The 23,592-nt window shown below is 36.2% G+C and overlaps 1 protein-coding gene across 6 annotated transcripts in view; it reads right to left on the bottom strand.

The window, feature by feature from the left end:
* The window catches only part of CCDC180 (coiled-coil domain containing 180), a 126,426-nt gene extending 108,424 nt beyond the window's left edge, over positions 1–18,002 (bottom strand). For 4 of the 6 annotated variants that reach the window (XR_012473562.1, XM_074210795.1, XM_074210798.1 and 1 more), the window contains exons 1-8: positions 17,818–18,002; positions 16,882–17,045; positions 15,932–16,122; positions 12,426–12,514; positions 3,757–3,866; positions 3,019–3,147; positions 2,744–2,854; positions 1,976–2,071 (exon numbers count right to left, since the gene is read on the bottom strand). Coding sequence is in view for 5 of the 6 variants with exons in the window: in XM_074210795.1 (XP_074066896.1) it covers positions 1,976–2,071; positions 2,744–2,854; positions 3,019–3,147; positions 3,757–3,866; positions 12,426–12,514; positions 15,932–16,122; positions 16,882–17,045; positions 17,818–17,860 (933 nt within the window). In the remaining variant the exon portion in view is untranslated. Of the gene's footprint in view, positions 1–1,975; positions 2,072–2,743; positions 2,855–3,018; positions 3,148–3,756; positions 3,867–12,425; positions 12,515–15,931; positions 16,123–16,881; positions 17,046–17,752 lie in introns of all 6 variants that reach the window. The other 2 variants (XM_074210796.1, XM_074210797.1) reach the window with 2 other exon arrangements.
* Positions 18,003–23,592: the final 5,590 nt, after the last annotated feature.

Here is a 23,592-nt window from a genome sequence, read left to right as displayed (position 1 = left end):
AGATAAGTAAATTCAATGTTTCTTCAGGTTGTTGAAGGTGGAAATAGACACTGGGAAGAATTAAACATGACAGGAACTGGCAGTGTCTATCATGTCCCTATGCCTAATTTATTATGCTAGTGTTTTCAAACAAAAAAGTCTCTTGGGTGAAATCTGAGACTGTCCTGGTTGAACTGAGTTATTTTGCTTATTCTCCTATGTATACTATATCAAATTTCTGATTTGCTTACCAACTATGTTGTGTTCATTATAGAATTGACATCTAAAGGGGAAGGGAGTCAATCCTTGGATATCTAACTTGTAGTACTCCTTTTCTGTTAATGAATAGCTATCAGGAGTTTATCTTTAACTTAAAAATTACTTTCACTAGACTAATAATATTTAAGGGAGTAGACAAATATAAGTTTTGCCTTATAACTTCCCTATCTGAGGACAGCAGAGTAGTCAAATTCTGGAAAATTAGTTTCTGGTAGCAATCAAAGTTTCTTTAGGAGAAGATTGTGGGGAGAAGATGCTGGTGAGGTTTCTTCTTGCCTGCCTTGGAACCACCTCTAGACAGACCCATGTGAATAGACATAACCTATATGGACAAAAAAAGCACTCCAGATTTATGTGATGTATATACATATATATATATATGCATGAATATTTATATTGTAAAGATATACATACTTATACATACATATAATTTTATATAAAAATATTTCTATACATATATGTGTGTGTGCCTTGTTGTAACTTTTCACTTCTCAAAAGGATTTACTAACTGGAATGCAGCCATGACTCTTACAAAGCAGCAAAATTGTCCTCCAAAAACCAAAAGCAGAAGGACATAAATTTTATTAATATGTGAGATTCTTCAGGCCCTCATTTGAAAGCTATTTGCTTTTATTTTACACAAAATTATAACAAACTTAGTAATCAGATTTCCTATTCTACAATAGTTGCAAAGCACCAAATTATAAAAGCACAAGAGGGATGAATTGATGACACAGTTAATTCAATTTCATTCAATTGAACAAAAACATATTAAATACAATCTATATACAAGGAGGCTTTGGTAAATGGAGATACCAAAAAAATGTCATATAGTCTAACCCCACCCACCTCTCCTTCCATTTCCCCCCTCAACCTCCCAAGAACTTCTATATTGACAGCAGCAAGGAGCTAATGCTGATAGAGGGAGACAGAAAAACTATAAAATGCAAACACAAGAAACAAAACAAAAACAAAACAAGCATGGTCACATAGGCACATTTAGCATAGGGATGAACAATTTGATAGTTCCCATGCACAGTACAGAACTGGTGTTTGTAATTATATTGATATGAAAATATGACATGATGTTAAGCAAATACTAAGAAAATATAAGACGCAGTGTGTAGTAGTGGCTAGAGAGTTAGTCTCAGAGTCAGGAAGAGGCTGAGTAAGTCACTAACCCATTAAGAGCTCCTCTTCAACTCTTTAAGACACTGGTAGAGGGAATAACCTCACCACGACTTCCCTATACCAATGAAAACATTGTCCTGAGCAGTAACAAAACATACTCTAAGAAGACAAGAATATATAATATAAAATATTGAAATATTGAAATACCAAACAGTTAAAATAATTTGTTGGCATCTAGGGTGGGGGTGGATTAGGTGGTGGTGTGGTAGATAGAGCACTTGGCCTAAAGTTATGAAGACCTGAGTTCAAATCCAGTCTCAGACACTTATTAGCTGTGTGACCCTGAACAAGTCACTTAATGTATTTGCCTCAGTTTCTTATTTGTCCAATGGGGATAATAACAGCACCTACCTCTCAGGGTTATTGTGAAGATCTAATGAGATTATATTTGTGCCTGGCACATAGTGAGCATTATTTAAATATTATTTTTCTCAGTCCTCTCGAAAACTTACTAATATGGAACAGCATATTTTATGACTTGGCTGTACTCCAAGAGAGTGACTATCACCTATGAAGATTGCCTTACCATAGCTTCTTTATGTATCAGCCTTTCTACATCAGGGGAGAGGAGATAGGCATTCTCTTTTAAAAGTTTCATGTATTTCTTCAGTATTTCTCCTAACTGGAGATTAAAAAAACAACATCATGAATACTCTCAATTTCTTTTTCATGGAATATTAATTTAAAAATTACAATTATCATTTAAATACTGCTCTAATATTTTATAAAGCACTATACATATAATGTCTCATTAAAAAAGGGTCTTGATAAGTAGCAGGGTATAATTATTCCCATTTTACCAAGAAGAAACAATCTGAGAGATGTTAGGTGGCTTGTCCAAGATCAGATCATTGATAAACATCTGTGTCAGGATTTGAACTAAGGTTCTTTTATCTCAAAATCCCCTAAGCATGACAGTGTCCAGGATCCTCAGCAGTCTGAAAAAGACTTGGCTCTAAAAGGTCAAAGCCTGCCACTACATCCAGACCATCACCAGTCATCCTGGTCTTATGTCAGGCGACTGGGCTTACATGTTTCTGGAAGAGATAGAGAGGCTGGTATCTTTGCACAACAACCCTTCACTATAATCAATCTTACATGTATCACTTACATACATCAGTTCCCTGATGCTGTGGTCTTCTTTGAGATCTAAGGACTAGTACTATTATTACTTGTATCCTATTTCATCATTCAGGACAAACATCATCATCAACATCACTGTCATTGCTTCTGAATAAAATCACCACAACATCAACATACAACTTAGAAGGAAACCATGTAAACTTTAACTTACTTTCTCAACTCTGTAGGCTTCAATTTTTTTCAGTGCTATATGGAAATCTTTGATGTATTTTCTCCTATTTAAAGATTTCTTGCTCAACTTATTCCTTAGTTCCCACAAAGTCTGCAAAGTGTAGTTTATGGCAGGTCAACAGAAACATTCCAAATAAAAAGACATAAATAGAGCATGTGTGTTAGGATTTTAGAGGAAGCAGTAGGGTCCAAAAGTCAATGGGGAAGTCAAGGTAGCCACAGCAGGATTGAGATCTGTTTTACCTGTGTTCTTACCTGAATTTTGAAAACTTCTGATTCTATATCACCTTCAATTTCTTTGAAGAGAGCATCAATATTTTCATCATGCTCTGACAGTTTTGTCAAAAGCTTCTCTCCAGGCTCCACGATAAGGGCCTCCATCTCCTTAAATAAGCAAGGAACATTATTACCTATCAAATATCACACACAACTTGACCTCCTTTCTTTAACTGATTTATACCATACATGTGCACAGAATCATAGTAACACAGATTAGGCCCTAGATGTCAATAAGTGTCAAACTCCCTTCTTTTCACAGATTAAGGATACTGAGGAACAGTGAGGTTAAGTGATTTGCCCAGAGTCACAAAACTAATAAATATCTGATGGTAAAATGAATAATGAGATATTGCAAGCAAAGTGCTAAGTGAATGTACATTTAGTATGTACATTACAAATTCAGAGGAAGAGAGATTATTGAGGAATTGACAGGAAAGCCTCCATGGAAGACTTTAAGAAATGGTTTGGAACTTGAAGGCAGGAGAGAGTTTAAATAAGTTAAAAAAAACCATGGATGAGAGGGGAAATAACAGATTCCTTAAAGGAAAAGTTTGAATATTGCTCTAGACTACAGAGGAATGTTCTAAATGCCAAGTTGAGGAGATTGTTTGATAGTGGGGAGCCATCAAAGGTTGAGGCAATGTTTTAGGTTGATTAATCTGGGAACAGCATGTAGGATAGATTGGGGTGGGGGGGTGAGGTATAAAATCTCACCATCCCAATCTGTGATATTTCTTTCTGTAGGTCTCTCAAGTTGGCATCATAGATGCGTCTTTTTCGGTTATCCAACCGCTGGATGATATCACTATTAATCTTCTCAGGAACTATAAAAAAACAGCAGAGAAGATGAGATAATAGATCAGCAGAATGGAACCAAGATCCAGCAAGGAAGCTTAAAGTTCCAACTTCAGAATTATAAAGGGAAGACTTTTATTCTGTACAAAGTTCAGATGATAATAATCACTATTCATTTTCATTTAAACTATTTAGCAAATACCCACTATATATGGGACTATACATACAATGGAAGTGTTTATCATGTTTTCTGATGAAAGACCTGAGATGTTAAATATTCATGGATCTTAATTTGAAAAAAAACAACTAATCTAACTCTAGTGTAGCTGATGGAACTATTATGTATCATTATCACCAAAGAATATACAATTAAAGCAAACAGTCTCTAGAAAATTCTTTTTGATACATATAAGATGCAAAAGATCAGGCCCCAAATCTTGTATCTTGTTGACCAACAGATTGTCCATTCAACCTTCAGTCATTTATAGTCACATGTTTCAATATTTCCTTCTTTCTCATGTTTTTGGGGGAAAATTGAAAAATTCATTCTTAATCCAATGCTAGTTATCTCCCTTTGAAAAGGACCTACATATGCAAAAATATTTCTAGCAGCCCTTTTCTTAATGGCAAAATTTTGGAAATTGAGGGGGTGCCCATTCATTGAGGAATGGCTGAACAAGCTGTGGTATAAACTGTGATAGAAATTATGGACAGACAGATGTCAGAAAATCCTGGAAAGACTTGTACAAATTGTTGCAAAATGAAATTAGTAAAACCAGGAAAACATTGTACATAGTATCATGATGAACAACTAAGAATGACTCAGCTTTTCTTGGCAACACAATGATCCAAGACAAATACAAAGGACTCAGAAAGGAAAATGCTATCCACAGCCGGTCAAAGAACTGATGAACTCAGAATGCAAAACAAGAATATTTTTTTCACTCATTTTACTCTATTTCTGTGTTTTTCTTTTGATATGTTTCTTCTTTCACAACTACGACTAACATGGAAATATGTTTTACATGATAGTAAATAACCTATATCCAATTGCTTACTATTTTATAGGAGAGAGGGATGGGAGAAAAATTTGGAACTCAAAATCTTGCATAAATCATATGCTAAAAATTATCTTGACATAGAGTTGGAAAAAATAAAATATTAAAATTTTTTAAAAAGTTATTTCTTTTTGATCATAATGCTTATTTAGGAATAAGAACTAAAAGCATTAATTGCAAAAATAAATGGGAGACTAGAAAGACTCATCACTGAGGGGAGGGGGTGGGAAGGGAGGGAGGAAGGAAATTGTGTAACTTATATTCTTATGCATGTAGAGGAATGTTGAAAAACATTCATATCATGGCAGCTAGATGGCATAGTAGAGCATTGGCAGTGGAGTCAAATCCAACCTCAGACACTTAATAATTATCTAGCTGTGTGACCTTGGGCAAGTCATAACCCCAATGCCTTGCTAAAAAAGAAAAATGTTCATAAAGTGTAAATGGAAAAATAAAATAAAATCTCAATTGGGAAAAAAATAAAAATTAAAAAAAATAAATGGGAAACATTATTCTAAAACTTCAACAGAGTTTCAAGAGGAAGAATAGTTATAGTCTCAGTTCCTTGAATAGGCTCTATGGTTTCTCAGTATGCATCATCCCTTCATGGACACTTTTCTTCTATGCCTTAGAAGATATGGTCTTTGTGAAATGCTATAATAGAAAAAACTCATTACCTATGAAACCAATATGATGAGCTTCACAAAATTTAAATATACTCATCCTCATGTGATTTGTTATTGGGTCTATAATTAAAGCTTTTCAGTCTTGATGACAACTGCTGGAATTTCATGAGATCACAGATTTGGAGCTGGAAAAAATCTCAGATTCACTCATCCATCCCTCTGATTGTGATTAGCATAAAACCAAAACCCAGTGTGTTTAAGGGACTTCCCAAGATCACACAGGTGTAAAGTAGCAAAACTGGGATCTATGTCTTGATCTTCCTACTCCAAATAAAATATTTTTTTCACTGCACTATGCAACGTCTCCTGGATATTTTCTGAGATTGTGAGTCATATTGCAGATTTTCTTAGGTATGGGGAAGGGAGATATTCAAGTGGGGCTCCCGAATCAAAATGTTGAACTTACAGGGTAGTGGGTACCTTTATGATCAGAAAAATGTCATCTTACAGAGTATAAAAATGTCCACTGACACCTTATTTAAAGATCAAATACAGTCATTGATTAGGTTGTTCCCAGATGAAATCTCATTTCTTCTAGGAAATTGATTCCTATGAATGTACTACCCCAGAAGTGGTTGAATGGGGAATCTCAGGAAGATTGTCAGACTCCTGTAAGAAGAACCATCTCTCTGTGTTGGTCTATAAAAGAAAGCCAAGAAACTGCTCTCATTCCTTTCCCATTTAACTATTCCTTTGTACTTTTCCTCTGAGGTAGAGGTTGGAAAGGGGAATGTCTAATTTGATAAATTCCCTAGATGAAAGAGTCTAAATTTGAATTAACTTTAACCTCAAATTGCAAGAGTTACCAAAAATGAATCACATAAGGAAAACTAAAAAGACTTTTTTGTATTTTTATTTAATTTAAAAAATTTTTTAACATTACTACAATAGTCATGTTGTAAAAGTAAACATAACCCCCCTCCAAGAGAAACCTCAAGAAAAATAAAGCAAAAGAAAAAAGTGTGCTTCAGTCTATTTTCAGATAACATCAAGCTCTCTGTTTTGGATGGATAGAATTCTTTATCATAATTCCATCAAAGAAATTGCTTCACTATTTTTTCCCATAGCTGCTATTGCTAGCTGTATTTCCATTTCCCTCCTCCCTATTCCTCCCTACTCCCATTTATTCTATTCTCTCTCTTCTTTCACTCAAAAGTGTGTTGTACCTGACTACCCTCACCCCTCACTCTCTTCTATTCCCTACACCCTCCTCCCCTCCCCTGTCCCCTTTCCTCTCCTATTTTTCTCTAGAGTAAGATAGATTTCTATACCCAATTGAGTGTGCATGTTATTTCCTCTCTGAGTCATTTTCATGAGAATGAAGGTCCATTCACTCCCCTCACCTTTTCCCCTCCCACTCCATTGCAAAAGCTTTTTCTTGCCTCTTTTATGTGAAATGGCTTAGACTATTCTATTTCTCCTTTCTCTTTCTCCTTTTCTCTTCCTTTCTTGTCCATTAACTCCATCTTTATATTACACCTTCATATTCAGCTCCCTCCTGTGCTTTGTCTATCTATATTCCTTCTAAATAAGTGAGAAGGTTTATATGAGTTAATAGTATTATCTTCCCATGCAGGAATACAAGCAGTTCAACATCATTAAATCTCTCAGAATTTGCCCTTCATAGCCACCTCTATACTTCACCTGAGTCCTGTACTTGAAGATCAAGCTTTCTGTTCAACTCTAGTCATTTCAACAGGAAAGTTAAGTTTGAAAGACCTCTATTTCATTGAATATCCATCTTTTCCCCTCAAAGAGTATGTTCAGTTTTACTGGGTAGTTGATTATTCTCAGTTGTAATCCAAGCTCTTTTACCTTCTGGAATATCACATTCCAAGCCCTATGAGCCCTTAATGTAGAAGTTGCTAAATCTTGTTTTATCCTGACTGTAGCTCCATGATATTTAAATTGTTTCTTTCTGACTGCCTGTAATATTTTCTCCTTGACTTGGGAGTTCTGAAAGTTGGCTATAATATTCGTGACAGTTTTTATTTTGGGATCTCTTTCAGAAGGTAATTGTGGATTCTTTCAATTTCTATTTTACCCTCTTCTTCTAGGATATCATGGTATTTTCCTGGAGAATTTCTTAAAAAATGAAATCTAGATTTTTTTTTTCCTGGTCATGACTTTCAGGTAACACAATAATTTTTAAATTATCTCTTCTGAATCTGTTTTCCAAATCAGTTGTTTTTCCAGTGAGATATTTCGTATTTCCTTCTAGTTTTTCCATTCTTTTGATTATTTTGTTTTATTGTTTCCTGATTTCTCACAAAGTCATCAGTTTCCCCTTAGCTCCAGTCTACATTTGAAGGAATTATTTTCATATTTTTTTGCAAGGTAATGGGGTTTAGTGACTTGCCCAAAGTCACACAGCTAGGTAATTATTAAGTGTCTGATGTTGTATTTGAACTCAGGTCCTCCTGACTCCAGGGCAGATGCTCTACCCACTGAGCCACCTAGCTGCCCCCAGGAATTATTTTTATCAGAGAGCTTTTGTATTTCCTTTTCCATCTGGCCAATTCTGTTTTTTAGGGCATTCTTCTCAATGGTCTTTTGGACTGCTTTTTTTTTTTTCAATTTGACCTAAACTGGTTTTAAAGACGTTATTTTCTTCAGTATTTTTTTACTATTTCCTTCTCCAAGCTGCTGATTTGCTTTTGTGATTTTCCCTCATCTCTCTGATTTTTCTTTCCAATTTTTCTCTACTTCCTTGATTTTCAAAATCTTTTTTTTTAAGCTCTTCCATAGCCTGAGACCAATTCATATACAGAAGCTTTGACTTTGCTATCCACTGAGTATATATTTTGATCCTCCATAGGACCAAAGTAATTGTCTATGGTTGGATTTTTTTTCTTCTGTTGTTTGCTCATTTCCCCAGCCTATGACTTGATTTTAGTCTTGTTAAGGTGGGGCTCTACTCCCAGGTTGGAGGATGCTCTGTCCCAAGTTTTTGAGATTTTTTTGCAGGGACCTCGATTCCTTCAGGGACCTTAATTCCTCCAAGGTCTTATGAGAGGCTCTGACTGCTCTCCTGGCCTGTGCTCAGGTCTGTGGATGACCACAAGCACTCTCCTCTGCCTTGGAACTGTGAGGAGGGTCCCTACGCCTCTAAGGCAGTAAAGCTCTTTTTCCTGTGCTTGGGGTCCAGACTTCAGCCTGGATCTGAACACAGGCAAAATCACAGAATCCTGCCTCAGGGAAAGATATGAGACCTATGCAATCTCCCCTTCCCTAATTATGGTCCATGGGTTTAGTGCTCTGGAAACAGCTGCCCGGCCAGGTGGCTCCCCCAGGCCTATTCCTGGTCCCTGGGGGCCAAATGTGCACTGAGGTCTGTGCTAGACTGGGCTCCATACTCACTCTGGTACAGCAGAGTTTTCCCCACTGTCCTTCCAAGCTGTCCTTAACAATCCTTGGGCTGAGAAGTCTGTAAACTGCCACCCTTGCCTCTCTCTCTCCCACAACCTCCTCACATGTTATATTCCACTTTAGAAGCTCTTCCTTGTGAAAAAAAATGCTTCATTCTACCTTCCCCTTTTCCTTTCTTCTAGTCTATCTTTTTTTTACCTTTTCATTTTTTGAGATCATTTCAACATAATTGACTCACATCCATGCCCTCTGTCCATATAAATTCCGTTTATCTTTCATAATAAAGATAAAGTTCTAAAGAGTTATATACACAAGGAGCAGCTAGGTGGTGCAGTGGATAAAGCACTGGCCCTGGAGTCAGGAGTACCTGGGTTCAAACCCGGTCTCAGACACTTAATAATTACCTAGCTGCATGGCCTTGGGCAAGCCACTTAACCCCATTTGCCTTGCAAAAACCTAAAAAAAAAAAAAAGAGTTATATACACTATATATATACATCATCTTCCTATATAGCAATGTTAACAATTTAACTCTGTTGAGACCTTATGAATATTCTCTCATGTTTATCTTTTTATGCTTTTCTTGAGTCTTAGGTTCAAATTTTCTTTTTAGCTCTGGTCTTTTCATCAGGAATGCTTGAAAATTCTTTATTTCAATAAAGTCCATTTCCCCCTCCCCCAAGGATTATACTAAGTTTTGCTCAGTAACTTCTTTGCCTCCCAGAATATAATACTCTAAGCCCTCTATTTCCTTACAATAGAAGTCATTAAATCTTGTGTGACCTTAACTGTGGATCCATGTTATCTAAATCATTTTTGACAGCCTTAAGTATTTTCTCCTTGACCTGGGAGCTCTGAAATTTGGCTATATTATCACTGGGCATTTTCATTTTGGGATCTCTTATAGGAGGTGAATTCTTTCAATTTCTATTTTGCCCTATGGATCCAAGATATCAAGGAAGTTTTACTTGATAGTTTTTTGAAATATTTCTTAGGCTCTTTTGTCATATCTTTCTAGCATTGTAATAATTCTTCAATTATCATTCCTAGATCTATTTTTCAAGTCAGTTGTTCTTCCTATGTAATATTTCATATTTTCTTCTTTTTTCATTCTTTTGTCTTTGTTTTATTATTTCTTGATGTTTCATGGAGACATTCATTCCCACTTGCCCAATTTTAATTTTTAAGGAATTCTTTTCTTCAGTGAGCTTTTATATCTTTTTTCATTTAGCCAGTTTTGTTTTTTAAGGTGTTTCTTCTTCAGTATTTATTGTGCTTCTTTTACTAAACTATTATCGTTTCATAATTGTTCTATATTATTCTTTCTCCAATTTTTCCTCTACCACATTTATTGCTTTCTTTGTTAATTCCAGGAATTCTTGTTGGACTCAGGTTCAATTAGGATTTTTATTTGAGACTGTTTATAGCTATTTTCACATTGTTGCCATCTTCTAAGTTTATATCTTGGTCTTCCCTACCAATACAATAGTTTTTTGTTCAAATTCATTTTTGTTGTTGCTGTTTGCTTGTTTTTCCAATCTATTTCTTGACTGAAACTTTATGTTAAAGTCAGGCTTTGCTCAATTGAGAGTAGAGAGGCATTGTACCAAACCACAAGTTTTTTCAAGCTGCTGTTTTCAGAGTAAGTTCTGGAAATTTGCAAGTTTTTGGTGTTTCCAAGGTGATATGATCCTGGGAGAGGTGTGATCACTGCCTTCCTGGTCTGTCCTCTGGTCTTTACCAGAGAAAGAGCCCTGGGTCCCAAAAGCAAAAGTGCTAGCACTCCTATTTGCCTTAGAACTGTGACTTGGACCGCTGCTACCTTGTAACTGACCTCTAGTGCTCCTCTTGACCCTGAAATTATGACCCAGAATTATGTTTTGGCCATAGAGTTGACAATCAGTGTAAGCTGTACACAGTGTCAGCAATGTAATTTTTTTCTGACAAACTAATACCCTTACAATCTCTGGACTTAGAGTTCCCAAAGTGGCTGCTGCTGCTATAGTTGCTGCTGTTACCACTTCATTAGTGGGCTACAAACAGATTTTTCATCTAGTATCCAAACTTTTCCTGCTAACCTCCTAAGTCATCTTACAATGGAAAAATGTTTCATTTTGATCTTTTGTTGGTTCTACTGCTTCAAAATCTGATTTAAGGGATCATTTTTCGAATTGGAAGAGACTATTGAGAAAGTTCAACTAGGTTGCCTCTAATCTTCCATCTTAGCTCTAATCAGTTATTCTTAATAGAAAAACTTGCTCAACTGCGGCTTTTATTTTTATTTATTTGTTTGTTTGTTTATTGTTTTTGCAAGGCAATGGGGTTAAGTGACTTGCCCAAGGTCAGAAAGCTGGGTAATTATTAAGTGTCTGAGGCTGGATTTGAACTCAGGTCCTCCTGACTCCAGGACCTGTGCTCTATGCACTGTACCACCTAGCTGCCCCCAACCTGTCATTTTTTAAAAACAGTATGGATTTATGGAATTTCCAATACTAAGAAACTGTAAAATCAAGACTTCTATAAAAAAATCTGGCTATCCATAACAGAATATTACTGTGCCGTAAGAAAGATCGATTATGACGACTATGGAGAAGCATGGAAAGACTTCCAAGAATTGATTCAAAATGAAGCAAACAGAGCCAAGGAAACAACATGTACAATGACTTCAACACTATAGTGGAAAAACCATCACCACATCAAAATAGAAAGCAAATATTACAAAATTACTAATAAGCATAATGTTAAAAAGAAGATACAGATAGATACCTCCCCTAAATCCTTTGCAGAGGTTGGAGTTCCACAAGTATGGAACCTTGAATATGTTTTCTAATGGTTTTTATATATTAATCAGATTTTCTGATTGTTTTTCTCTTCTTCCCTTTAAAAGTATTCTTTGTTCTATAGGCAGGTTCTTTGAAAAGGTGAAGGAGGAAGCATGCAAAAGTAAGTTAAAGAGATATAAAAACAAAAGGAATTAATAAAAATTATTTTTTAAAAAGCCAATTATCTCTGAACTAGAGATTGTCACATGGAAGATAAAATAGGTTGAAGATAAATATTTTAGACTTACTCTCGGTCTATTATTTAGAAATAATGCTTTTTAAATGACCTTAATTCTTCTGAGATGCAAAGATAAATAATGTTCATTAAATATTATTGCATATTTGTCACTCTAACACAGCTAATATTTTGTGTTTAAAGTTGAACACAGTATCTAGCAAAACCAACTCCTGATTAGATGATATGCGATCCAATTTCTATGTTGTTTTCCCCTACTAAAATGTGAGCTCCTTGAGGGCAGGGACTGCTGTTTTGCTTGTAAATCCATCTTGATAATTTGGTACAATGGATATGTGAATAGTTTCATTTTAGAAGATCTTACAAAATTGCTAAATATGTATATGTTTTCAAGTTGGTCTTTTCCCACAAGAGGTAATTTAGGAAAGACATAGGAAACGGGTTAGTCATCAGCTTACCAATAAAGTCATTTAAACCTCTCACTTCTCTGGCTGCAATCACATCTTCACTTTCTTGAGCTTTTTTCATAGTAGCTATTTGAATTTCCCTGGAATTGATGAATAGGAGAAAATCTGAATCATAATCATTGAAATTTTTTGTTTGTTTTTTAAAGGCAATGGAGTTAATCGTTTTGCCCAAGGTCACACAGGTAATTATTGTGTCTGAGGTCAGATTTGAACTTGGGTCCTCCTGACTCCAGGACCTGTGTTCTACCTACTGCATCACCTAGCTACCACAATCATTGAAATTTTAAATAATCTCTCAAATTTATAAGATTGTCAACTAGAAGAGGACTATTACAGCACCTATTCCAATAAGGACATTCAATGCCTATTGGATCAATTCATTCCTACTCCCTTTTGCTCCTAAATGTCGATCTCACTTCCTGGCCACCAGTTCCCAACTATGCCAGAGCACATGTAGCCCTGTTCTCTTTCAGACTATTCTTTAAATGCTGTCTTCCTTACTAGAATGTAAGCACCTTGAGGATAGAGAATCCTTGCTTGTATCTCCATAATTTAGTACAGTGCCTGGTAAATAATAAGCATAATAAAGATCCTTCCATCCTTCCTTCCCTCCCTTCTTCCTTTTTTCTTTCCATCCTTCCTTCCTTCTTTTTCTCCCTCCTTTTTTTCCTTCCTTCATTTCCTAAATTATTGTTCAGATCAAAAGTAGAATCCAGTAAACTTTGGAAAGATCGATGATTTATGGATTTCTCCTACTTAAGATGGTTAGTGTGAGCACCTTGTCCTTAGAAATTATATCAGTTTAATAACCTAAATTAAAATCTGAAGATTTTAGACTGCCTCCAAGAGGAATTCTTAGCATGAGAGAAACAAAAATAGTAATAACTGGCAATAGATAATGCTTTATTTCACATTTGATCCTTGAAATAAATCATCCTGTGAATAGTGGATATAGATCCAGCCTTGGCTCAAGATCTGTTTCTGAGTCATACATGTCATGTGATCCTGGGGGCAAGTCATTTAACCTCTCAGTGGACCCAGGCAATAAGTTGTTGATCTGCATCTATGAAAATAGTTTCCATGCTAGCAGATGAACAAACAAAACAAAATCTAACTGTTCTTTGAGGTAGTTATACTGGTGTAGTAAAAAGAGTATAAGTATCAAGAGTCACCTGAATTCCCCTCATGATCCTGAAAATTGCCAGATGCACAATATTGGGGAAAATACTCAAATTCTCTTAGCCTTATTGTCTTATCTGTAAAATGAGTATAATTATACTTCTACTAATTATCTCACAAAATTATTATAAGGAAAATACTTATAAAATTTAAAATGTCACATAAGTGAATAAGGAAGACATCAACCTGGGTATAGCTGAAGAAATGCAAAGCAAAATTCACTGACTCCAGTGTTGCTAAATGTCTTTTTGAGGCACTGAAAGGCAGTTTTCAGGACCATGCCTCAATCTACCAAAAACTAAAAAGAATTTTCCTGCCCCAGTCTAAACATTGAGTAGACCTTGGGAACTCTTACCAAGAGAAAATATAAAAAAAGAAAATCTGAAAGACTTTGCTTTGCTGGCTGAGAGCAGCTATGGGACTCAAAAAAAAAGAAAAGGAAAAGAAAAGAAAAGAAAAGAAAAGAAAAGAAAAGAAAAGAAAAGAAAAGAAAAGAAAAGAAAAGAAAAGAAAAGAAAAGAAAAGAAAAACTCAAACAGCACTCAGGAATAGTTTCACTAAAGAGCAATCATTCCCTTTAAGAAAAGTTCTCGTAGTTAGAAATAGCTCCAGCAAATGAGAATAGCAGTTCAGTAGAGAAGTCCCATAACAGAGGACAGCAGTTACTCTACAAAGAGTCAGCTAGTGGCAATTTTTGGAAGTGGAATGAGCAGTAATGAAGCACAATAGATTGCCAAGAGATTTAATGATGGAAATATGAGAGGTATACCAGATAGAACACAATGGCAGAATAAGGATCTTGCTGGAAGAATTCATTTTTTTTCCTAGGGCAGCATGTGAATTTGAGGATGATTATATATGTGTATTTTTATGTATATATTTGGATGATATATATATTTACATATACATATTTGGAAGTAAAAAATCACTCCTCTTTATCTTTTCACTTGGTTTTATTAAATGCTTTTTGCTATAAATTCATGTGTTATCTTATTCATTAAAAAAACTTCACTAAAACTTGGGAAGTCTTAAATGATTTGATGAAAAGTGAAGTGAGCAGAATTAGGAGAACATTGTATACAATAATTGTAATACTGTAATGATGATCAACTGTGAAAGACTTGGCTACTCTGATAAAAACAATGATCCAAGACAATTTCAAAGTACACATACAGAAAAATCCACCTCTAGAGAGAACCATTGAACTTTGAATGCAGATTGAAGAATACTATTTTTCACTATTTTTCTTCCTTGGGGCGTTATTTTTTTCCTTTTGCATCATGGTTAATATGTAAATATGTTTTACATGATTTCACATGTATAATCAATATAATATTGCTTGCCTTCTCAAGGGGTGGAGAAGGAAAAGGGGGAGAGAATTTGGAACTCAAAAATTTTAAAACATTAATGCTAAAAATTTTAAATGTAATTAGGAATTAGATAATGAAATGAATTTTTTTTAGGTTTTTTTCAAGGCAAATGGGGGTAAGTGGCTTGCCCAGGGCCACACAGCTAGGCAATTATTAAGTGTCTAAGGTTGCATTTGAACTCAGGTACTCCTGACTCCAGGGCTGGTGCTCTATCCACTGTACCACCTAGCCGCCCCAAAATGAGTAATTTTTTTTAAAGAAAAAGAGCAACACTGATTGAAGCTGAAAATTGTGAATTTGAACAAATGATTACTTTTAACAGCACAATGAACATAGCTGAAGAGTCCTTAAAGGGGAGAAAGAAGACTCAGGCAATATTATTTTTATTTCTATTTTATAGAAGAGAAAATTGAAGCTCAGAGAAGTATAGATTTTTCTAAGGGCATTTGGCTAGCAAATAGCAGTTGTGATTCAGATTCATATCTTTGATACCTATTGTAGTATTCTTTTTACTGTCTTTCTGCTGTGGGTTACCCCTAATATATAGCCTGTATATAGTTTGTTTATACATGGTTGTTTACATGTTGTCACTCCTGTTTAGACTGAGAGTTTCTTAAGAACAGGATTAACTTTTGCCTTTTTTTTTTTGCCTTCTTATCTTTACCTGCCCTTGGAACTATTAAAGATGTCTTTCACATACTAAGTTTTTGACAAATACTTTACTGACTTATTGACTATACTAATCTCTTAACTACCATTTAGCTCTTGGAGTTCAAAAGCTTCATTTCTATTTATATTTAATTTAACTAAACTAACATATTCAACAAGTTAATATAAAATATTCATAAATACCTTTTGTAATTCCATATACTATTATCAATATATGTGCTTGATAAGAAGTAAACAAGTGTAACTAGAAAACTTGACATGACAGTATCCACAATGTACCTGTACAAAACAGGATTTTCCACGGATTTGACATTGGGCAGAGCCTGAGTCCACATTTTCTGACGATGAGATAAGAGTTCACCTACTGGTGTTTCAGAGTTCCTGATTAGAGGGATCTTTCCACTCTTCACAAACCCACCCTGTTGTGCTGCTTTCTTTCGACAATTTGCCAAGGAACGAACAAGCTGGACCTATTCCATAACAGAATCAATTCATTAGAAATTGCAAGCCCTTGGCATTTCAAGACAAACTGAATAATCCTCAGAGATCAAAATTATATATGACTTGATGGGAACTGGAAAGATCTATGGTAGATATGAGTAGACTTTAGTACATTATGACAAGTGAACTGAATTATTAAAGACATGTATAATCAGGAAGAAAAATCACTAACTTCTTTTAGAGAATGAAAGTCAGAAGATGGACAGTATACTATACTGGCACCCCTGAGATATTAAAAAAAAAGACCAGAGGAAAGCCTGCAATGTTTTGGATAAATATTTAATATAAGGGATTCTTAACCTGGGATTCAAGGCCCTTTGGAGGAGTCTATAGATAGATTTTTAGAGGTCTGTGAACTTAGATGGGGGAAAAAATGACATTTTATTTTCACTAACATCTATCTGAAATCTAACATTTCATTCTATTATGAGAGTAGGCAATAAAACATTATTCTGAAAAGGATCCAGAGGTTTCACCTATGTTCTTTGGATTGTCAAAGGGCTACATGACACTGCTTTCTTTGGCGGATTTCAGGGGAAACATGGATAAGAAACAGAGAATAAGGAGGCTAAGAGGGGTTACCATTCATTCCAGTGGAGAGAATAACTACACTGTTGAGATTATGGAGCTATTAAAGTATCATCCTGGCAAAGTCAGTTGTACTAGGTATATTAATGGGGGCGGGGGTGGGGTGGGAAGGGAGGGACAGTGCAAAAGGTAAAGTATACCTCATCATCAAAGATCTGTCTATAGACTTTTCCACTTCGAACAATCTTCATTTTCCCCACCAGGGAAATGCTGTCTGTGCTAATATTGTTCTTTGGCGGAAAATTTTCAGGTAATGATTTTTCTCTTTTCAAAGAAGCCATCTTTTTAGTTCCTTCCCAAGTCTCTGTTAAGAATTCAAAGAATGTTAGAAAATAAAAGGAATATCCAAAGTCAACCAGAAGACTTTCTCACAGAAACAAAAGCTCTAATAAAGGTTTACTTGAATTGAATTCAGGGTCACTGAGGCTCTAGTGGCAGCTTCCTTTGGAGACTGACTACTGGAGATCTCAGGTTTGAGGAGATAAGGAAAAGAGACTTTCATATTAGGGAGGGGTAGTGCTTGGGAGAAGCCGAAGGGGAAAGTTTGGCCGGGGGGGGGGGGGTGGAAGCAGTGTTATATAAAATATGTGTATGGGGGGAGGGTATGAAAAGATTATCTTTCTGACCTGAAGGGAGAATTAGAGGGAAGAGAAAAAGTGGATAGGAACTTCATGGGTACTTAGGGATCAATGGAATGGGGAAAGGTTTGGCAGAAGTCAAATTTCCTAAAGGAGAAACTGAGAGAAAGCAAAGTATTGGAGGAAGTATGGATTTGGTGGGAGCAAGGATAAATCAGGGAAAGGGAAGATGAGCTTGGGGAAAGGATAAGAAATTTGGGAGAGGGTGTTGAATGGGGATCGATGAACTTATGAGTGGAAGATTAAGGGGGAGATGACTAAAGAGGAGAAAGGAAGAATGTGGAGGAGGATGAATGGAAGAAGGGAGAAGGAAAAGAAGGACGAATGGAAGAGGGGGGAATTAATGGAAGAAAGAAGGAGACTGAGTACTCACATCGCCAAACTAACTCTTCATACCCTCCACTTTCTCACTTTGTCACACCCCAGGGAAGAAGCTACCTTGGCAAAGGCTGCGCCGGATAGGCACAGGATCCAAGAGCATTCGGGGGAAATAGGAGCCTGTTGGGTTTCAAGAGCTCGGGACCCGGGCTTCCAACTGGTTGCTTCGCATCCTTACCCGAGCTACTCTGCTCTGTCTTTATGGTCCGACTTGGCGGAGTCCTTTGTTTTGGAGTCTCGGGAGTTGGGCTGTTGCCCCTGACAACGGAGGAGGTCTCTGAGATGTTGTCTTGTTCGCCCCCGATGGCAGTGTGTGGAAGCGACGGGCTCTGCCTACACAGTACTCACCAAAGACTCTTACAGTTTACATTTAACACATTGCTTTTGTTGAAAAGACTAAGGCTACATTAAAAGAAGTATAAAGCAAGTAGAGCCAAGGAGACAACAAACATAGTAACTGCAACAATGTAAATGAAAAGAACAACTACACACCAAACAAATCTAAAGTAAACGTAATAAAATGATAAAGATCAAGCAGAATAGCCTGAGGAGATATGACACTCCAACCTACTTGGAGTGGGAAGATCACAAGTCCCCCTCTCTTAAAAATAAAAGATTCTATTTGTTCTATGAGATGGCTCTCTGGGAAGGGGAGAGGGAAAGATATTTGGGGGAAACCATGGTGATGTAAGAAACTATCAACAAAACATTTTTTAAAGGAAAGAAATAAAAAGTTAAACAAAAAGTTAATATAATTTTCATTTTTTTGTCATTTCTCAATTGTGCAGTTTCAACTTCATATAGTAATAATAACTCATGTTGCTCATTATTTAGCCTTCTTAACTTTTGAAAATATTTTAGTGGGTTTTTACTCTCTTTTTTCTCATACCAAAAAAAACTATCCTTTTTCCTCACATTCATTCTCATGTTCATGTATTGCCCCTCCAAAATTTTCTTACCTCCTCCATTCATTCTTGCCCAAATTATCACCTCTTAACTCCATTTTCCTCTCTTTCCAAATTTATACTCTCTCCATTAAAGTCACCAATCTCTGATTAATCTTTCCCCAATACATTGCCTCTCCCCAAATTTCTTACAAACTGAAAATCATCCTAGCAAATTTTGGGAAGGTTATTCTCATATTGGGAGTAGACAGATGGATTTTTCAGTCACAGGAACTCTCAAAGATCCTCTATCAAGTCAGAGACTGTATTATATATTAGTTAACATAAACACAATAATGAGAAAATGGATCCTTGAGGAAATGGAATACATACAAGAACCATGTTAGGTGTTATAGATACAAAATATAAATAACACGATTCTTGCTTTCAAAGAGCTTACAGTCTATCTGAAAGGGCTGGAGGTAGGGGGGAGAGGGTGTTGTGGAATCAACATGTATACAAAAAAGGAGGATAAAAGGTAAAGGCTTTAAAAGAGAAAAGCTTGAAAGGATGTTCTAGGGAAATAGAAAATCACATGCTTTCATGTGGGAGGAGTTACGCTGAAAAGGTTTCACCTAAAAAAATTTCATGAGGGAGATACAACCTGAACTGAGTCTGGAAGCTATAGGCTTTTAGTGGACCTCCTGGGAGGAAACTAATAAAATGATGGATGAGAGTGTATTACAGATGTGGACAACAGCCTGCCCAAATGCATGGAGCTAGAAGGTAACAGGTCAACCTCAGGAGACATCCATTAGTCTGGTTTGGTTGTAACAAAGATTGTAGGAAGAGATTATAAACATAGATTGGACATGTAGATTAAGACCAGATTCTGGAAAGCCTTGAATGCCAGGTGAGGGTGTTTGTTTGCATTTTGTTTCATAGGCAATGAGAAATAGTAACATTGTTGACTCCTAACCATCTCATGAGAATCCCTGTTTCCCAGATTTTAATAGGCCAAAGAAATAGGGCAACTAGTGAAGATTACCTCCAAGTCTCCATCTCTACTGGGAACTCTTATGGCAAGAGAAACGATGGGGCTCTGGGATCATATGGTGAAGTAAAGAGGAAGGGTAAGGTGGGAAGGGGAGGAAAAAGAGAAGGGCTAGCAAATGCAGCCATATTTGAAAAACCAAGGGTAACGGTAGGAAAAAATTCAAGGAATTCAGAGGGTGAAAGAAAGGCAAGAAAAGAAGGCAGAAAATGAGAACAGAAAAGGTGAGGAATAGACATTCCAACTGTGACTCAAGATTTTACAATGATTGCATTGTTTTGTTGTTCAGTTGTTTCAGTCATGTCCTACTCTTTGTGACCCCATCTGGGGTTTTCTTGGGGAAGATACTGGAGTGGTTTGCCACTTCATTCTCTAGTTCATTTTATGAATGAAGAAACTGAGGCTAATAGGGTTAAGGGTCACACACCTAGCCAGTATCCAAGACCAGATTTGAATTCAAGTCTTCCTGACTCTGGGTTCTGTACTATATTCACTGCACCACCTAGTTGCCCCCGCCTCAGTGGTTGTGCCTGCTTCATAATTCCTTCCACCTAATCTAGGCATTTTACTTTTTGGCTAAGGCTACAGGATTTAGAATGGGAAGGGACATTAGAGATAATTCAATCCACTTCCCTCATTTTACAGATGAAGAAACTTAGAATTGAAATGCCTTGCCATGATGTTCAGAAACATCAATCCCTTCTGTCAAACAAAGGACAGGAATACCTCCATTTGGATATGGTTAGAATATGCCATTATATTCCTGTAAAGCCTTTTGCTCTCCCCCACTCCTTCATGATTTTTCTAAATCCTACCTATTTTAAGGTTCTAGATCAAATCCCACTCTATTCATAAAACTTTTCTAACTACCCCAGTCTCCCACCCCTCAGAACAGCATTATCTCTGAATTGGCCAGAAAAGGTCTTAAAGGTCAGCCTCTGGCTGTTACATTTGGACCTATGCAGGGACCAAAGATATGAAGTCTTGGGTTCATAAATTAGAGAATTTGGACAAGGTCAGAGTCTTTAATGGGGGAAAAGCTAACTCTTCTTCCCCTCCCTCCCTACAGTGTGCAAGGGGGGGGGGTAGCATAAGACCTCTGGAAAAACAAAATGGAGTATTTCAAGCATTGCCAACAACCTTTTTTGTTGTCCTGGGACAATCTGCAGTGGGCCAGCAGAGTCAAGAGGCCCAGAAAAGAGCTTACTTGGGGTTCAGTCATCTGAATTTGTTAACTTCCTATTTTGACTAATTATTTCTTCTAGCTAGGTGCAAAACTCAGATGTTTTTATGCTGCTAGACTGCAAGTTTTGTCAGTGTCTCCTAAAATTTGAAGTCCTGGGACAGAACCTGAGCTCTCCCACTCTCATTCTCATTCATGGAACAGACTTGTTAATTGAAGTCTCTGATCAATGAAGGCAGTAAGTAAAAGAAGGACTCAGTAGAACCACACAATCAACTCTACCTCTGATTCCTCCACTCATCTTACTCCAACCCTATCATACCTAGCCTACATGCTTTGCTCTCAAGGACATCAGATGAAGAAGGAAACCATCAGAATTCTGAAGACTCAGAACACCTTCTGGCAGGGAACCTCAAAGACCCTGGGACTATTTTTTCATGGTGTACATTAATTTTAATAACTTCTGAGCCAAGATATGAGAAATTAAACAAGAATATAACTCTTATTTGGATTGACTTGGATTTATAATGCCTGATGTGGTAGACTGCATTCCCTGCAATAGAAAATCACTTGTTCTATGACATAGCTCTCTGGGAAGGGGAGAGGGAAAAATATTTGGGAAAACTGTGATGATGTAAGCAACTATATCAATAAAACATTTTTAAAAATAAAGAAATTCAAAGTTAAGTAAAAAGTTAGTATAATTTTTATTGTGATTTTTGTCATTTCTTAATTGTGAAGTTCTACTTCTAATAACTCATGTGGATCATTAATTATTTAGCCTTCTTAACTTCTGGAAATATTTTATTGATTTTTTTATCACTTTCTTCTCATACAAAAAATATACTCTCTCCTCCCATTCATTCTTATGGTCATGTATTGCTCACCCGAATTTTATCCTACCTCCCTCACTCAATTCTTGCCCAAATTATCCCCCTTTCAGCTCCAAAGCATCTTATCCATAATATCCCATGTGATATAGGAATTGAATATATCCTAATATCTTTTCTTTTTTGAATGATTTCCCTCAGAGTCCAACAGACTAGCAGAACAATTTCTGATAATACTGGCACAAGATGAAGTTTATTCCTTTTTGTTTTATTATCTTCCTCCTTTGCATGGACCTTTTAAAAATTTGTTTTTATCAATATCTTTTCGTATCACTATAATTTTGCCCATCATCTCTCTCCTTTCTTCTTTCAGTGAGTGATGCCATATAAGAAAAAGTATTTTTAAAGACAAAAGAGAAGGGGGAAAAGTTAACATAACTGATCAATACATTAGGAAAAGACTGCAAATATGTATAATGTGAAACACCTGTAGACCTGCCATCTCTACAAAGGAGTGGGATGAGAAAGCCTTCTCATCTCTCCTCTTTCAGGATATGCTTGTTCTTTATAATTTTGCAGCAGTCATTTTTCTTTCCACTTATAATCATTGTGAATATTTTTGGGGGGCCTTGTTTATTTCACTTTGCATCAGTTCATGTAGCTCTTTCTTTTCTATATTCATCACATACAATATTTCTTATAGTAATATCCCATTATATTCATATACCACAATTTATCCATTGCTCAATCAATGCAGGTCTACTTTGTTTCCAATTGTTCACTATCACAAAAAGTTTTGTTAAAAATATTTTGGTGGATATGGGAACTTTCTTATCAATGGCCTCCTTAGCAATGTCTGAGTTAAGAGATATGGGCCTTTTAGTAAATTTATTTGCATAATTTCAAATTGCTTTCCAAAATAGTTCCACTGATTCATAGCTTTACCACTAATACACCAGCATGCCTCATTCCTCCAGCACTGACTATCCACCATCTTCTGTCACCTTTGCTGGTTTCTGGGGTATTAGGTGAAATCTTAATGTTGTTTGAATTTGCATTTCCCTTATTATTAGTGATTTGGAGAATTCTTTCATGTGGTTGTTAATGGTTTGCAATACTTCTTTTGAGAATTGTTTGTTCATATCCTTTGACCACTTATTGATTGGGGGTTTTTGGTCTTATATATAATCTACTGTTTGTACATATTATATAACACTTGAGAAATCTGATAGACTTTTCCTTCCATTTGATGCTTCTCTTTTTAATTTAGGTACATTAATCTTGTTTAGCAGAAGTTAAATATGTTTCATCTTTTGTAATTGCCTCTATCCCATTTTAATCAAGAATTCATCTCCTATCTATATCTGTGACAAATATATAATTTACTTCTCTTCTATTTCTTTTATAGTAAAATCTTTAATATTAAGGTTGTGTATCCATTTAGAATTTATTGCTATGATATGTAATCTGCATGTGAGAGTCCTTCAGTATAAGATCTCTCTTCATTGATGTGATTGGTGCTGCTTCAGAGACAGAGAGACAGAAAGACAGAGAAACAGAGACAGAGACAGAGAGAAACAGAGACAACCTTCATTTTCTCTGGGTTCTGTAATTGCTTCTGGCTCTTCTGGCACCCAGCTTCAAGAGAGGATAATGCCAACCTTACTTTAGGCTGCTGAAGAAGGAAGAAGCCAATATGAGAGAAGCCAGCAGGATTTGTTGAATTCCTCACCCTAGCTTGCCACACTAAAACCTTCAGGGAATTTGCTCCTGGATGAGAACCAGGACTCTTTCCCTTAACTGAGCTGAGCCACCTTATCAACTGTCTCCAGACAGGAGTCTCTCACCTGGTTTCCTTTTTTCTTCATTCATTTATGTACAAAA

This window comes from Macrotis lagotis, chromosome 1, assembly GCF_037893015.1.
Source record: "Macrotis lagotis isolate mMagLag1 chromosome 1, bilby.v1.9.chrom.fasta, whole genome shotgun sequence".
NCBI classification, from domain to species: domain Eukaryota; kingdom Metazoa; phylum Chordata; class Mammalia; order Peramelemorphia; family Peramelidae; genus Macrotis; species Macrotis lagotis.
Note: the sequence above shows the minus strand (reverse complement) of the source record. Positions and strands in the feature narration are given on the sequence as shown.